Below are 17,304 nucleotides of genomic sequence, written 5' to 3'. Positions count from 1 at the left end.
CATGGGATCTGTTGAAGCTTCCTGAATCAGTGCATAGGGCCTCATAGGTCCACAGCTTTGCAGCTGCTGTTCCATCTGCCTGGAACACCCTTCCCCTGACAAACTTCCTCATACCTCAAGCATGTGCTCAGTTTTGTTCCTCTTGGTGAGGTGTTCCTGCCAACCTCAGGTGGATGTGGCTGCTTTGGGCTCTAAGTTCCCATAGCACCATATAGACACTGTTGTTCGAGCGCTTAGCACAGGTTCCCCCCTTCAGTACTCAGGTGGCAATTAGACTGGAAGTGCCTGGGGGCCTGGTGTGACTCATCTCTGCATCCTAAATTCTGGCACTTGGCCTAAGCTTGGGGGCCATGGTGAATACTCACTGATCTTATGAATGAATAGAATCCAATTCCACAGAAGTGTCGTTGTTGTCATCCAGATGTCCAGTTCCCTTGGTTTTCAAGGCGCTCAGACCTCCCCCTTTCATTCCTAACCTTTCTGCTCCTATACACACACATGCTCGCACACGTGCACAGTCCCCCTCCCCATGGACACCTTGGACTTCCTACATGACTGCTGCATCCTGGCATTTTCCCCTGAAAGCAGTACCAGCAAATATCTATTTTTGTCCATGTTCTCCACTCTAATGTACCTCACCACAGCTGCTGCCCCTGGCGATTTCCTACACCATGAGGCAGCCACAGAAATTGCCAGAGTCTATGTCCTGGGGTCCCAAATCTCCCCTCCCACCTTCAACCACCCCTTCTGCCACCACTAGCCCTCTCATAGAAGGTTTTAAGCCCAGAAAACAGGAGTCTAACTGTTCCCAATGTCACCTTTGTTGATTCTGAGGCAGGGTCAGATTGCTTTCTTGGGCTGTCCTATTGTCTGACAGAATCTCAAGGACCAAGATGAGACCAGTTCCCAATTCCACCCCAGAAAGGGCCTCTGGTGACACATACTCTCTTCGGTTCCTGCCAACAGAGAGATGTCAGCTTTGGCAAGGCCTCTGGATACGTGCATGGCCTGCAGTGATCAGGCTCACTGCTGATGGTGTTCTGTTCCTACCATGGGCCCATACATCATGCAGGAGGGTGGACAGTGCCCCAGGCCTGCTGGTTGCCAGGCTAGCCAAGAGGAGGGGTGATATGTGCACCCCACTTTGGCAAGGCCCTACTTCTACCCACAACACACCATTTGTTGGAGGCAGGGAGAAACTGACTTCACAGTAGCCATGAGATCTCCCTCTACCTAAAGATTGAGGCTGAAGATGTCAGATAGTATCACCTGTATTTAATACTTTTGCCCTGCCCCTGGGAAAGGGAGAAAAGGATTATTTCCTCCCAATCATCGCTGGGTAAGTGGGAGATTGAAGATGTAGAAAAGGCCCAGAAGATGAAAGAAGCCTCAGCAGGCTTGGGCTTGGGTGTGGGATGGTAACCTGGCAGTTCTGATTTTGATCTCCTGCTTTCAGCCCCCTCCTGTGGACAATCAGACAGCATCAGCTCCCAGAGATTAAGAAGAGATTCACCAGGCTCCTTATTATGAAAATGAAAGGTCAATTACCCTGGGAGGAGATAGAAGCTGAGCTGAGCTAGAGCTAGCATCAGTAGAGGCCTCTAAGTAGACCTTATCTTATTTAATCCTCACAATAGACTGGGGTAACAGAAGCCATTATTTCCATTTCATGGAAAGAATTATGGCCTAGTTAGAAAACAAAAACAGGAACAAAAACAAAATCCCAGCACTTTAGAAGCAGGCAAGATCTGGGTTCGAATTCTAGTTCTGCCATTGTGTGTTTGTATGACCTTGGGCAAGTCAATTGACCTCACTGAACCTCAGTCTTCCTGGCAAGGCTTGTGGTGATGACTAGAGAAAATGTATATAAAGTACCTGGCATAGAACAACAGCAAATTTAAAAACATAACAACAACTATTTTTGTTTTTGAGACAGAGTCTCACTCTGTTGCCCGGGCTAGAGTGCCGTGGCGTCAGCCTAGCTCACAGCAACCTCAAACTCCTGCCCTTAAGTGATCCTCCTGCCTCAGCCTCCCCCGTAGCTGGGACTACAGGCGTGTGACACCACCCTGGCTAATTTTTTCTATTTTTAGTAGAGATGGGGTCTTGCTCTTGCTGAGGCTGGTCTCGAACTCCAGACCTGAAGTGATCCTCCCACCTCATCCTCTCAGAATGCTAGGATTACAGGCATAAGCCACTATGCCTGGCCCAACAACAACTATTAATGCATATCACAGTGAATGTTTATATAGGAACTATGCTTTACACATGTCTCATTTAATCACCCCAGCAGCTTCATGTAGAGGTACTGCTATTGTCCCCATTTTATAGATAAGAAGCCTGAGGCCCAGAGGAGTTAAATCACTTGCACAAGGACTCCTGGTTAGTGAGTGGCAGAACCAGGATTTAGGTCCAGTCAGTGAGACTTTGTGTTTATACAACAAAGGCTCAGAGAGGTTCTGAAACTTGGCAAGATCACACAGCCAGCCTATGAGAGAAGAAAGGGCCTTGGACCCTTGGCTGTCTGACTCCAGCTCACCTGTTGTGTCCCTCAGCGTTTTCTGCTGAACAGATGAAGGGTGAGACTGGAATTGCTTGGAACAGTACCTAAGGTGGGACAGGTACAAGTAAAAATACTAAATAATAAATGCTCTGGCACCCTGGCCAGGACTCTCCCCAGAGCACGGGTCGGGGGAATCGGACCCTGCCCGGGGTATCATGTAAGAAACAGGCCACTCCTGGCCGCTTATTGTTTACTTATTCACAGCTTTCGATGATATCACACCTGCACACCTCCGCAGGGCTGAGGAGCCTCGGACCCAGGTAAGAAGGATGACCAAAACAGCATCTGGACGCAGGAGCCCGAAGGAGCAGAGCGCGGTGAACTCTAGGCCCAGAGTCAACTCGGTGTCAGCTCCGTGAGGGCCACAAGGGGGTGGAGCCGGCGGAGCGGGCCGAGGGAAGGAAGGCGGCGGGTGGCGAGTCCCGCGAGCCCGGTCGGTCCTCCCGTGGCGCCGCCCTGCGTCGCCCCTGCTCTGGCCGCGCACCCAGGCCGGGCCTCGCCGGCGGCCGCTGCGGTCCTCTGCGGGGACGTCCAGACACGCCTGCACTGCCCAGACGAGGTTCGGAGTGCGTGGGGTGCTCCCTGCCTTGCGTTTGCTCTAGGTGGTACGCCAGTTCAGCAAGGAAACGCACACCTCCCAGTGCTACGCTCTTTCCAATTCCCTTTCAACACTTCCGATTACTCCAGGAGAATCATTTTGCTGCCAGAAATGCTTTAACACCTTTGTATTTGTGCTTAGCTTTTCTAATCTTTCTTTCCTTCTCTCTCAAACAAAGAGAGAGCAGGCCTCCAGCTCCGAGTGATACGAAGAGCCTTCCGCACAGCGGGGCAGCAGCAGCTTAGAATGTGATGTGTTTTCATTTTATATATTTTTTGTTGCCTTCTATTTACAACAAGTGATACTGGTTTTCTATTTTGTGTAGTGACAAAAAGTTTCCTTTTATTTTTAATTTTTCTTTTTTGAGACAGTCTTGCTCTGTTGCCTGGGCTAGAGTGCAGTGGCATCATCATAGCTCACTGCAGCCTCAAACTCCTGGGCTCAAGAGATCCTCCCGCCTCAGCCTCCCAATTAGCTGGGACTACAGGCATGCACCACGATGCTCAGCTAATTTTTCTGTTTTTTGTAGAGACAGGGGTCTCCCTCTTGCTCAGCGTGGTCTTGAACTCCTGGCCTCAAGCAATCCTCCTGCCTCAGCCTTCCAGAGTGCTCGGATTACAGGTGCGAGCCACTGCACCTGGTCAAGTTTCCTTTTAAAGTACATGGCTAAAAGCAGGTACTCTGGAAATCAGACTACTAGGTTCAAATCCCAGCTGTGCCACCTCCTACCTGTGTGACCTTGGGCTAGTCACACAACCTCTCCGTGCCTCAAGTCCCTCATCTGTACTGGGAAAGTAATGACAATATTTCTCTCTTAGGTTAGTGTGAGGATTACATTAGTTAATATAAGTAAAGGCCTTAGAGTGGGGCCTAACATTAGCAAATGCTATATAAATGTTTGCTCTTATTACATCAAATAGGGCAAAAACACCCATAACTGAGGTTTGAGGACCACTTTCTATGGATCAATTCCAGCATTTTCCACATGGGGAAACAAAGGTTTGGAGAAGATAGAGGCTGAGCTAGGACCTTGGTAAGTTTCTGGATTCCTAATCTAATTACCAGCCATTTCAATCTTCAATAATTATTATAACCTCTCAGCCTTGACTTATTCAACTGCAAAATGGGACTAATACTGTCTAACCGGACATTGGGATGGTACGTGTAAAGGCAGCTCAGAAAATGAGCGTCAGTGTGATGGCACTCATGCATTCTCAACTGGGATAATATTACCTGCAAAGGGGCAAGAATTGGTTCTTGGTGGGCAAAAATGCCTTATTCTTTTTAATACATAAAGCACAGATATACATACATAAATATATATCTAGTATATCTATGTTATTCAAATTTCATCATGGGAAGCAATTAGGGAAAAAAAGTCTGAAAAAGGCTCCTTAGGGGAGCAATAACAAAAACAAGTTGAGAAACACTGCTTGAAACCAAGGTTTTTCCTACTTGGGTGGTTGCCCACTAGTGGGTTGTGAAAGCAGCTTAATAGGTCATGACTAGCCTTTGGGGAAAAATGATATAGAAAATGCCACAGGCGACCACACACAACAGGGGCCAGTAAGTATTTATTGTGAAAAAGTTTCCTTTCAGTTCGGGGTGTGTGTGTGTGTACTGAGTTATGAAATAAAAGATACCTCTTGTGGGTCACCGTAAAAATAGTTGAAAGCCATTAATCAAAAACACTATTCTCAGGCCAGGCATGGTGGCTCACATCTGTTATCCCAGCACTTTGGGAGACCAAGGCAGGAGGATTGCTTGAGGCCAAGATTTCAAGACCAGCCTGAGCAAAAATGAGATCTGGTCTCTACAAAAAATAGAAAAATTAGCCGGGCATGGGGGCAGGCAACAGGGCAAGATCCTGTCTCAAGAAACAAAACAAAACACCAAATACCCAAAACACTATTCTCTGCCCTCCTCTTTTATATCTCAGACAAGCTTGTGTAGCCTTAGACTGTTGCCCTGGAAACAAGAAGATATTGATGATGAAAGAAAGAAAGAAATGTAGGTGAAAGTCCAGATTCCAATGAAACTTGGGTCTGAACTTGACCAGCCCATGGCTTTTCATTCCTTCCTCATTCTATCATGCAGGGTCAGCCGCAGGTGCAGAGGGAAATGGCCGCCCCCCAGCACAGAGGGGGCTGCTCTCTTCATTCCTTCCTCTGCCTGCCCCTGCCCTCCCCTTCTCTCTTCTCCTCTGATCTTGGAAGGCAGCAGTCCTGTCGACCCAAGTCTGAGTCCTAGCTCTGCCATTTACTGTGTGACCTGGGGCAAGTGATTTAACTTCTCTGAGCCTCAGTTTTCTCAGTAGTAAAATGGGGAAGTTATCTGTAAGGTGGTAGAGATGATTAAATGATAAAATGTATGTTGTTTAGCACAGTGCCTTGTGCTATGAAACTCGCATACTGTGAGTTTTCTTAATAATAATAGCCAAATACCGTGTGAAGTACTGTAGTTTATGTGCATCATCTCTCTTTAATCTTTGCAGTGAGCCTGCACAGGGCTGGGAAGCAGGGCCAGCTCCATGGACAGCATGCCTGGTTTCAAATCCCAGCTCAGGATCTTTCCATATCTTTAAAAGTCATACATATTTCTTTCTTTGTGAACTGCATTGCCTCCTTTATAAAAAGGAGCTATTCAGCCTGGGCAACATAGTGAGACCTTGTCTCTACAAAAAAATAAGATTAGCAGGATGTGGTGGGGCGCCTGTAGTCCCAGCTACTCTGAGGCTAAGGCAAGAGGAAAGCTTGAGCCCAGGAATTGGAGGTTATAGTGAGCTATGATAGTACCACTGTACTCCACCCTGGGCAGCAAAGCAAGACCTCATCTCTACAAAGTAATAATAATAATAATAAAAGGAGCTGTTCTCATAACCTCATATAATGACTTCTGCTTATATTGCATTAGCTAAAATTCTAGCTGCAAGGGAGGCAGGGAAATGTAGTTTTTAAAAATAGGCTTGGCCAGGTGTGGTAGCTCATGCCTGTAATCCTACCACTCTGGGGGGCCAAGGCAGGTGGATCGTTTGAGCTCAGGAGTTCAATACCAGCCTGAGCAAGAGCAAGACCTGGTCTCTATTAAAAACAGAAAAAATTAGCCAGGTGTGGTGGCATGTGCCTGTAGTCCTAGTTACTGGGGAGGCTCAGTCAGGAAGATCACTTGAGCCCAGGAGTTGCAGTGAGCTATAATGATGCCACTGCACTCATGCCCGGGGAACAGACCAAGACTCTGTCTCAAGATAAATAAATAAATAAAATGAACAAAAATAGTCTCATTTCAGTCCCCAACAAAATAAGGAGAAGGTGAGAATGAATAGTGATTAGGCAACTAGAAGCTTCATCTTTAACAACCTCATCTTGTTCTTGCCTTACCCTTTAATTTTCAGAGGCACATCCAGAGGGGATGAAAATGGAGTGGCTAAAGAAACAAGAGCCGCTAACAGAGATATAAGCTCTGAAAATGTGAATGAGCATATCTAAATTGTATTCAATGTTTTTTTCCTCCTTTTTTTTTTTTAAATAAAACCTTTCAGTTCCTTTAGGAAAACGAGTTTATGGGTTTTCTATATCTGCCTGACTTTATAGAGACCAATAAATTCAGAAAATATGATTGAAAAAAATCCTACTTCATGCACTTCCTGACTGAGTCACCTTGGACAAGGTACCAAACCTCTTTGTGCCTTTGTTTTCTCATCTGTAAAAAAGGCACAATGATCATTCCTATCCACAAGGTTGTTTTGAGGAAATGACTTGATGTTTTTAAGCACTCAGATCGGGTAAAAAGATCAGCCCATAGTAAATGCCATATAAGTAGTATTTAATGGGCTGGCTTTATTATCCCAGTCTCACAGATGAAGAAACTGAGGCCCACAAAGGTTTTGTCCCCTTTTATTCAGGTAGTGAAAAAACCTAAATTTCTTTCCTCCTTTTATTCATTTATTTATTTATTTTTGCTTTTTTTTTTGAGAAAGGGTCTTACTCTGTTGCCTAGGCTTGAATGATGGCAGCGGTGTCATCATAGCTCACTGGAACCGTCAATTCCTGGGCTCAAGCGATCCTCCTGCCTCAGCCTCAGAGTAAAGCTGGGACTACAGGTGCTCGCCATCATGCCCGGCTAATTTTTCTGTTTTTAGTAGAGACGGGGTCTCGCTCTTGCTCAGGCTGGTCTCGAACTTCCGAGCTCAAGTGATCCTCCCGCCTCGGCCTCCCAGAGTGCTAGGATTACAGGCGTGAGCCACCGTGCTCTGCCCTAAATTTCTTTAGCATTTGTTAAATTGCAGCTTAAACTGCACAAAGAAACAGTGCGTTTTTTTTTTATGTGGAATGTGCATTTGAGGTCCAGATGCTCCCACCCTAGAAACTGCCATCTTTAGCTATTATCCTACACTGCCTTTTTTTTTTTTTTTTTTTTTTTTTGAGACAGAGTCTCGCTCTGTTGCCCGGGCTAGAGTGCCCTGGTGTCAGCCTAGCTCACAGCAACCTCAAACTCCTGGGCTCAAAGTGGTCCTCCTGCCTCAGCCTCCCGAGTAGCTGGGACTACAGGCATGCGCCACCATGCCTGGCTTTTTTAATATATATATATTTTTAGTTGTCCAGCTAATGTTTTTCTATTTTTGAGTAGAGACGGGGTCTCGCTCTTGCTCAGGCTGGTCTCGAACTTCTGAGCTCAAATGATCCGCCTGCCTCGACCTCCCAGGCGTGAGCCACCACGCCCGGCCTACACCGCCTGTTACAGCAATGACAACCTATGGCTGCTACTCTTATTTTACCTCTCCCTCCTCTTCCTTTCTCTTCTTGCAGCTCCGCCCCCAAAACGTAGCTGTCCATCAAGTCATCAACACATTCTAATTGGCCAATTGCATGCAAAAGGCTAGAACCACCCCCCCTCACACAGCCGTGGGAAGCACATGACAGGGAGCATGTGCCTACTGGTTGACCAATAGGAGGATGGCATAGTCCAACCAGTCCACCAATGGGAGGGTGATGTTCCTGCCCTCTCCAACTCCAACTGCCTCGGCAGGGCAGCCTCGTGCCCCTGCAGTTTGACGCCTTCCTTGTATCCTGAGAAGGTCCCTTCGAGGCCACTTAAAGGATGCAGGATGGCAGGCCTGGACTCCCTAAGTCCCACCTGGGCCTTCCCCACTCTTCTTCTCCCTGGAGCAGATGGGAGGGAAGGCCTTTCCAGACAAAAATAATATATATGTAAATATATATGTTTTCAGGCTTTCTTCTTTTATTTCCTTTGTTCTCTTTTTTAATGGGACAACAATCGCTTTGGTTTTCTTTTTCTTTTTCAAGAAATGTCATTTTAAAATCTTGACAATTTGAATACCCTCTCTTGCCCTTTTCCAAGTTTTGGGTGCTGAGGAGAAACATCAGCCTCCCTCTCTATCCTCCCATCTTGTCGCTCAGAGGTGAGGCCCTATGAGAAGTTTAAGGACCTAGAAGGGAGAGGTGACTAAAAGAGCTTAGGCGCGGGGGAGCAGGACGTGCAGAAGATGGGATAGGGTGGAGTTCAGAAAAAGCAGCATATCACTGGGTGAAGGAAAAAGAGAAGGAATTTTTAAGGTGGGAGATGGACTTGGAGGTGCAGGCCAGCTTCGGGGTTACAGGAAAAAAATGAATTTGACAGAATTGGGTTTAAAACAAAAAATTAAGACATCTAATTGCCCTAGGTGAGGCATATCAAAAGAGCAGTACAGACCCAGAAGAGATGAGAGTCTGCCTGGTGGCTTTTGATGGCCACAGACGGATGGATCTCAGGGGCCACTGCCTTGTTGGGGTGAAGGAGGCTGGTGAGGGTCTGAAGGGCACTGCAGTGGGGTGTTCCCATGGCCATCTTTTCTCACCTTCTCTTCCTTAGACAGGCATGCCCCTGCTCTTCGTGCTAGGCTGCATTTTCTTCCCACTGTGCTTCATTGTCCTACGCTGGGGCCTGCAGAACCATGCCAGCCTGCGGATGGAGAGACAGGAAGCTGTCTTGGTGGCATCCAAGTAAGAAGACAAGAGTGAGAGTATCTTTGCTGGGGCCAGGGCTGGCAGAGCTGATACCTTGCTTTCAGGGAAAGTTAGTACTGGAAGCAGAAGCAGAGTGGGAGCTGGGGTGGGGGTGGGGCTAAGGGTCAAAAGACATCAACTGTGGGATCTTTTGCAATTCATATAATTTCTCTGAACTTCAGATCCCTCATTGGTAAATGGGTTTAATAATAACACCAACTTTCCTTTCTTCCTGGAGATGTCATGTGAGGGTCATGTGAATTAATGTGTATAAAGTAGGGGTTGCAAACTCTTGCAAATAATATAAGGGAGGTAAGCTCTGTGGGGATGTTGTGAGCAAGAGGACTCACGTTTCATGTAATGGGGGCAGTGGCTGCTCAGCCCCAGCCAAATGCTATGGAATTAGAATGTGAGCCCAGTGTTGTCTGTTCTTCTGATTCTTTCTTAAAAGAAGCTGAAGCCAGGCATGGTAGTCCCAGCTGCTCAGCGAGGCAGGAGGGTTGCTTGAGCCCAGGAGTTTGAGGTTGCTGTGAGCTATGATGAGGCCACTGCTCTCCAGTCTGGGCGACAGACTGAGACCTTGTCTAAAAAAAAAAATTTTTTTGAGCTTTTCTTTTCTTTTTTTTTGAAATTGCCCAGTTTTTGAACATTGACAAATAACTTAGAATTTATTTAAGAAAATACTATCCTGAACACCATACTGGCCAAACAAAATAATGTCTGGGGGCTGGGTTGGGCCCTTGGGCTACAAATTTATGACCTATTTGACGAAGCTTAACATAAATGTATGCTATCATCAAACCATAGATAGAAGAGGGAGTTTGCAGAAGGCAGATTTTACTAGGATGTCTAAGTGAACTCCTGGCAGAAAAAACAAAACAAAGCAAAAACTTTCTCTACCTGCTTTAATCTGCCTCATTCAAAATGAAAGCAAAGCTCCGAGACCAGCTCTGTGGTCCTTAATTAAGTAGCTATGGTGGGCTATCATTCCCCATCCTCCCAACTCAGTGCTTTTTTATGGTTTTGCTCTTGTGTGGCTTTGAATTATGCCAACATGGGTTTGAAATCCAGCTTTTTTTTTTAAATTTCAGAATATTACGAGGGTACAAACGTTTGGGTGACATGAATTGCTTTTGTACAAATGGAGTCAAAGTTATAGGTGTGTCCATCACCCAGATAGTGTGTACTGTACATGCTAGGTGTGAACTCACCCATCCCTGCTCCCTGCTGAAATCCAGCCTTACCAAGTGTCATAGCTGTGTCATCTTGGCAAGGTCTTTTTTTCCCCCCAACTTCTAAACCTTCTTCTATAAAACAGGGAGACCACCAGTTGGGAAGATTAAGTAAGAATCAACATAAATCACTTCTCACTGAACCCAGAATGTAGTAAAAACTCAGGAAATTTGTCCCTGTTTCCCCTCAAGTGAAGCTCTGAGGTCAGGTTAGGTCTACTGTTGTCTCTAAAATCTGCGTAAAAATCTGTCACTCCTGCCTAAGACAGAATTTCTCGGGGGCTTTCCTACAGTTCGCCATTAGAGGGCAGCACAAAACTGCACATCGAAGCCCCTCACCTCTCTGCAGGGGAGGAGGTGGTGGGCCTGGGGCAGGGAAAGGCCAACAGCAGGGCTGGTTATTGAGGCAAACCTTAGGGCAAGCCTGGACTCCAAAGTGCAGTTTGGCAGCAGGCCCCGCGTTTCGCAGAAGTCCGCAGGACAGTTGGGGTGAGGACAGGAAGGCAGAATCCCAGGGAGGCAGCAGGGAAGAGAAGCAGTGTGACCCTGGCCGAGTCACTGTGCCTCGCCCTGCCTATGCTGGAATGAAGGGCCTGAGCCAGCCAGTCCCGTGGGCCTTTCACACTCTGAAACTAGGCTGTTCTTTGAAACCTCAGAGGAAGGGGAGCCAGGAACACAAGAAAACTGAAGAAAAAGTGTGGTGGGTGCTCAGGGGAGGTCAGGAGGCGCCAGTGCCCCAGAGCCCTTGGGCTCCAGGTGGGCTTTCTGAGAGGCCCACCGTCTTCACACTGTGCATTGCCACTCTGACACCCGGCAGGAGAGGGTTCTGACGCCTCACTGTGACCTTGGGCGGCATCACTTAGTGCCTCAGGACCCTTAGGGAGGGGCCGGTGCAGCTGCCTTGGTGCTGTTCCGGGAGTCCCAGGAGAGCGATCGGGGCAGGGGCAAAGTGGCAGCACAGGCCGGGCTCACAAGAGGTGCCTCGTGTGTGTCAGCTTCCCTGTCTGCCGTTTGGGTGAGGGGTCTCTGGTCTGGAGGATGCTGTGTCCAGGGGCTCGTTCCCACCCACTCCTTCAGCTCTTCCTTCTGAGAGAGCAAGACGCACATCTTTCTCCCGCCCCCTCTCCCAGGGCGTCCTCCCTTCTGCCTGAGTGGGCGTCCTGAGCTGGCCCTCGGCAGGCCGCTGAGGGTGCCTGCTAGAGGCACGGGCAGAGGAGGGACGCCAGGCATCTGCCAAGGGCTGACAGGAGACGGGGTCAGGCCCCAGCCCCCCAGCTGGCCAAGGAGCCCCAGGCCCCCTTCTTCTCCAGAAGAGCCATCCCTTTCCTGCCCTTGTCCCCAGCAGTCCCCTGTGCCACAGCTGCTGTCTCTTTAAGGGCCTCCCCCCTCCCTCTTACTCAGCTCCCCCCATCTCTGTCGCAGCCACGCTGTGGCTCAGAGCTGCATGGGGAGGCTGCTGCTGCAGGTCCGGTTTCTGGGTGTCTGGTCGGTGCCATCATTTCCCACCCCTCCCTCCCAAGCTGGTGGCCTCCCCTCCCCCTCCCCCTCCCCACAGAGGGGGCAGGGGGCTGGGTATGAACTCTCTATAATGCCATGTGCCGTGCCCGTGCTGGGCAGCGGGGACCGTGGCGGCAGACAGAGGCGGCAGAGGCGGTGGGAAAGCGGTGTTGACTGCTGACCGCTTGCCCGGCTGCTCCCGGCTGCTTCCTTCCCTGCCGGCCCCCCTCCCTCCTTCAGGGCTGCACCACGGTCCCCCCACCCCGCCTCTCGGGCCCTCCCAGCCTCTCCACGTAAGCCACCCCCCCCCACCTGCCCGGTCCTCCCTCCCCTCCCCCATCTGCATCCTCCTCCTGTCCCCTCTTCCTCTCTGTCCCTCGCCAAGTCGTCCCCTCCTCATCTCTTCCCAGCCCTCTCACTGGCTTGCTCCTGCTCCCTCTCTCCGGCCCTCCCTGTCCCAGTCTCAGCCCAGCCGCCCCTCCCTGCTCCCTCAGTCTCACCGGCTCCTCTTCTCCCCCGTCGGTCTGGCTCCCTCGCCTCATCCAGTCTCCACCCTGTCCCCTTTGTGCCCCTTCCTCTCTTGTTCTCTCTCCTTCCCTAGCTTGGCATCCCTTCCCCACCTCTAACCCCCTTCTGCGGCCTCCCTGTCCCTTCATGGCCACCATGCTGACCCCAATGGTGGCCGGGGGAGTGGTGTTCCCCGGACTCTTCCTCCTCTCCAAGAACACGCTCCAGCGGCTGCCCCAGCTGCGCTGGGAGGAGGCCGACGCGGTCATTGTCTCCGCCAGGTAAACTGCTTCCCTCCCCCTCAGCCCCCTGCTCCTTCTCAGTCCTCTCTGGGGATGGAAGGGACCTCAGTGCTTCCCTGGACCTGGGCCACCAGGTGGGGACTGGGAGCCCCTGCAGCGGTTGGTGGGCTTCGCCTCCAAGCTTCCTTCCCTCCTCACAGCCTTCCTCACTGTCCCAGGAGACCTGGCCAGCCCAGCCATCTGGTCTACTAGTATTCAGACTGCTGTTCCCTCCTTCCCCTATTCACCCCCCACCCTCCAAAATAGGGCCAGCCTGTGACTAAAACATTTCTATAAGATATTAACGACCAAGGCAAGGGGCAGAGAGCCAGGATGAGTGTTTGGGGGAACAAGGGACAGAAGAGTTAATGGTAGAACTCTACAATCCTGGAACAAGGGCCAGAGTTGGGGAGGGGGTCATGGGGGCAGTCAAGGACAGAGTGAGAAGGTGGCCCGGGGGAACTCGGGGTCACTGAGGAGCCAGAGAGATGGGGCATGGTGACCGGGCAGCTGAGTGGAAAGGGAACAGGCACAGGGCTCCTCTGGCCTCGTCGCAGCACCCTCCTGCCCCGGGGAGAGGCCTTGTCGGTAGCAGCACTGTCCCACCTCAGGATGACCTCCCTGCTGTCCTCCTGAGAGGAGGACAGTGTCCTCCTCAGTGTCCACAAACGGAGGGGAAAGTGGCTGTGGTGGGGTGAACCTGGGCAAGCCCCACCTCAGGAGAAGGGGCAAGGACTGGCTCTGAGAAGCGAACAGATCCAAAGCACAGTCACTAGACTAGCAGGGAGGGAAATCGAGGCACACGCCTCTTCCCTCTGCCACTCTGCTCTATTTATTTCTCCCCAGGCTCGTGTCCTCTGTCCAAGCCATCATGGCCTCCACAGCTGGCTACATCGTCTCCACCTCCTGCAAGCACATCATTGATGACCAGTAAGTGCCATGAGACCACCTCTGCCTGGTTTTCAGCAGGCTGTGTCTGTGTGTGACCCCAGAATACCCCACATCTTGCAGGGAACTGCCAGTGGTCCCTAAGGCCTTAACTTGGGCCTGAGCAAGTTGACTTCAATAGCTGCAACTCAACACCCAGGGATAAATTTATCCCGTCCTGTCCTTAAAGGTCAGACCAGGGGGAGAAGGGGTGAGGATCAAAGAGAATCCTCCCTAGTCAGCGCCCCTGCCTGCTCTGTCGTAGTGGTTCTGAATGTCCTTTCCTCCCGGCCTCCTCCTGCCCTTGCACCTGGGAGTCAGACCCCACTTCCAACCAGCACCCAACTTGGGAGCCCCCTCTTCATGCCAGGCTCACCCCTCACCTCCTCTCAGAACCCAGGTGTGCAGCCCAGCTCCGCGCACCACGGAGAAAAGAGGAGAGAGATGACACACACAGGGCCACTAACGGTCAGGCGGTGGGGGAGGGGACGGGGGGAAGAGGCCAAAATTTAGCACAGCAGCTGCTGCAGTGCCTGGTGCTTGCCAAAAAGGCCCAGGTCTGAGAGATGGGGCAGGAGGAGGAGGAGAAGGTGACGGAGGAGGAGAGGGGCCCTGTCCATGGTGCTGAGCCACAGGCTGCTGCTAGTGGCTTGTGAATGCTGACAATGCTCCCTCTTAGCTTCTGGCCCTGCTTCCCTTCTCTGGTGGCCACTGAGCCCCAGGGGACATCATCTGGGGGACCTGACCTGGAGGTCTGCCTCATCTTTCCCAAAGACGAGTCCCCTCCACTGTAGCATGAGGCAGTATCCCTTCCTGGAAGGGCTGTTGCGAGGAGGAGTTGAGTTGATATGTGGCAGACGCCAAGGACAGCCCTTGTCACCTCACAGTGGACGCCCAACTCCTTCTTCAGACCCTGCCAGTGACTCGGCTCCCTCTGGCCTCTCTCTGCCCCTCCCCACCCTGGTCCAAGATGTGCCTGGCTCCTTAAAATCCCATACCCAGAGTCACCTTTTGGCTCTTGCACCCCCCCACCCAGGTCTGTTCTTGTGTCTCCCTGCTTTAATCCTCAGGTAGGTGGGGGGATCAAGGTTAATCCAGGGACAGCAGCTGTTCCTATTTCTGAGCATGTAATTGCCGAGAGGGCAGGGATGGGATTGAACACTCCACCTTGCCGCCAGGCCTGGTAGCTGCTCCCCACGGCCAGCCGGCCATGCCCTCTCCCATCACATCTGCTCTGCAGAGCCAGCTCTCTGGGCCACTCCCTGTGTAACTTCTCGAGAGACAGTCGGATCCTTTTCGACTCTCTCCATTCTCCTGCCCTTTGTTTCTAACCAGCTGCCTGTCCCTCCCCTCTCCCTGCCCCCAGGCCACAGTTCCAGCACTGCTGCACCACTGGTCTCAGTTCCCTGAAATGTCCCTACTGGGCAGCGGGCAGCCTGTGCCAGGACTTGCCTTCTGCTTCTGCCCACCCTGCTGGCCCCAGTGCCCGCTTCTCTGCCCCCCAGAGCACCCCCAGCTTTGGCCCCAGCTCTCGAGCTCTCTTTCTGTGTCGCTTCCGGCTGACTTGCTTTCATCCCTCCACTGAGTTGGGCGAGCTGCCCTGGGCCTGCCTTCCTGACCTCGCAGCCCTCTGCCCACACCTGTCTCAGGACTGCGGATTTAAGAGAAAGTGCCAACGTGCTGACTCAAGAAGAAAAATGCAATGTTGCATATTCATGCACTTCTCATTTTTGTTTACTCTCAAAGTACATAGAACTTTTTATGTTCTTGGCTGCTTTTGCTCAGCGTTTTCTCCTTAATGCTTGGCTGTACCTGAAAAAACAAGAGATTGGGTCACATTCAGGCAGAACAACAGCACTCACACCACCTCTTACTTGCCAACAGGGCCTAGTCTGACGTCTCTGGAATCTTCTAGGGACAGCAGGGCTGCGAGCAAAGGCTGTGAAGCCAGACTTACCATGTTTATTCCTTGGTCAGCTTACCTAGCTTCTCTGTGACTCAGTTTCCTCATCTGTATCACGGGGGTGATGAACCCCTGCCCTTCACAGGGTTTGGGGAGAAGTGAGCACGTTCGCGCGCCAAGGATCCAAGGATTAGAGCAGTGCCTGTGCCCAGCAAGCTACAGCTGGTGGCCGTCGATGTGGCCTCCCCCACCACTCACCCCTTCTGCTGTTACTGCTTTAACCTAAGCCAGCCCCGTACCTCGCCCGAGCTCGTGTTCTCACTCCAGCTCCGCCCTTTGGGCTGTGGGTGTCTTCTGGTCTCTTCCCGTTTCTCCCACCGTATTGCGGAGAGAAAGGGAGGAACACAGGAGGACATCAATCTCGAATCCCAGCACCGCCACTGACCAGCTGCGGGACTGTGACCTGCGGGAGTTTCCCGTCATCTACCCTTTGGTTCCATCATCTGTAGCTGGAGGCTCTGCTTCCCTCTCAGGGCTGCTGTGAAGATCACTTGAGCTCTGAGTCACGTCGTCCATCCCGTCCCCTCCTGATTCTTCTCTCTCTCTGCCCCACAGACACTGGCTTTCCTCTGCCTACACGCAATTTGCTGTGCCCTACTTCATCTACGACATCTACGCCATGTTCCTCTGCCACTGGCACAAGCACCAGGTCAAAGGGCATGGAGGGGACGACGGAGTGGCTGGAGCCCCGGGCAGCACCTGGGCTGTGGCGCGCGGCTACCTGCACAAGGAGTTCCTCATGGTGCTCCACCACGCTGTCATGGTGCTGGTGTGCTTCCCGCTGTCGGTGGTGAGTCCTCGGGAGCCCGGGAGCTGCGGGCCTGGGTCCCGGCAGCAGGCAGGGCCCAGCAGGGGCCCAGGCAAAGCTGTTGACCTGGAGGGGTTGCTAAGCATGAGGGTCTGTGCCGTGCCCTGCTGTGGTGCTTTGGATCTGGTGTTGAGTGTCTCTGAGCCTCAGTTTCCTCACCTGTAACATAGGGAACACAGTCCTACCTGCAGGACTGTTGCAGGGATACAGTGAGGTCACGCACCTAGCTTTGCAACTGTGCCCACATGTTCAAATGTCCAGAGTTAAGCATCTCTGAAAGTGATAGCAGAGAGAGGAGCCCAGGGTGAGGCCCGGCCCCCACCTTGCTCCCTCTCTGCTCAGGTTTGGCGACAGGGCAAGGGGGATTTCTTTCTGGGCTGCATGTTGATGGCAGAGGTCAGCACCCCCTTCGTCTGCCTTGGCAAGATCCTTATCCAGGTGAGCGGGTCCCTGAGGGTGTAGGATCCTGAAGAGAGGGCACAGGAAGGGAGGCACCTCCGGGGACCTTCAGGGATTCTGGGGGGAGCTGCAGGCTGCGGCAGGGGGGAGGCAGGGTGGGGGCGAGCGGGGCAGCAGGGCAGGGCACTCTGGCCACCCTCCACGTGTGTCCACAGTACAAGCAGCAGCACACGCTGCTACACAAGGTCAACGGGGCCCTGATGCTGCTCAGCTTCCTGTGCTGCCGGGTGCTGCTCTTCCCCTACCTGTACTGGGCCTACGGGCGGCACGCGGGCCTGCCCCTGCTGGCCGTGCCCTTGGCCATCCCGGCCCACGTCAACCTGGGCGCTGCACTGCTCCTGGCTCCCCAGCTCTACTGGTTCTTCCTCATCTGCCGTGGAGCCTGCCGCCTCTTCCGGCCCCGCTCCCCGCCGCCCTCCCCCTGCCAGGCCCAGGACTGAGGGGGCCTGGGGCCCTGTCCCTGCCCC

General features: G+C 51.9%; 1 protein-coding gene across 1 annotated transcript; it reads left to right on the top strand.

Moving 5' to 3' along the window:
• The first annotated feature begins 8,329 nt into the window (after positions 1–8,329).
• Positions 8,330–17,277, top strand: TLCD3B (TLC domain containing 3B). The gene is given in 8 exon segments (XM_045543417.1): positions 8,330–8,490; positions 8,492–8,555; positions 8,557–8,580; positions 9,030–9,160; positions 13,527–13,610; positions 16,126–16,360; positions 16,721–16,816; positions 16,993–17,277. Coding segments are annotated over 8 exon segments (1,080 nt in total).
• The last annotated feature ends 27 nt before the right edge of the window (positions 17,278–17,304 follow it).

This window comes from Lemur catta, chromosome 2, assembly GCF_020740605.2.
Source record: "Lemur catta isolate mLemCat1 chromosome 2, mLemCat1.pri, whole genome shotgun sequence".
NCBI lineage: Eukaryota > Metazoa > Chordata > Mammalia > Primates > Lemuridae > Lemur > Lemur catta.
This window is presented reverse-complemented; position numbering and strand designations above follow the sequence as displayed.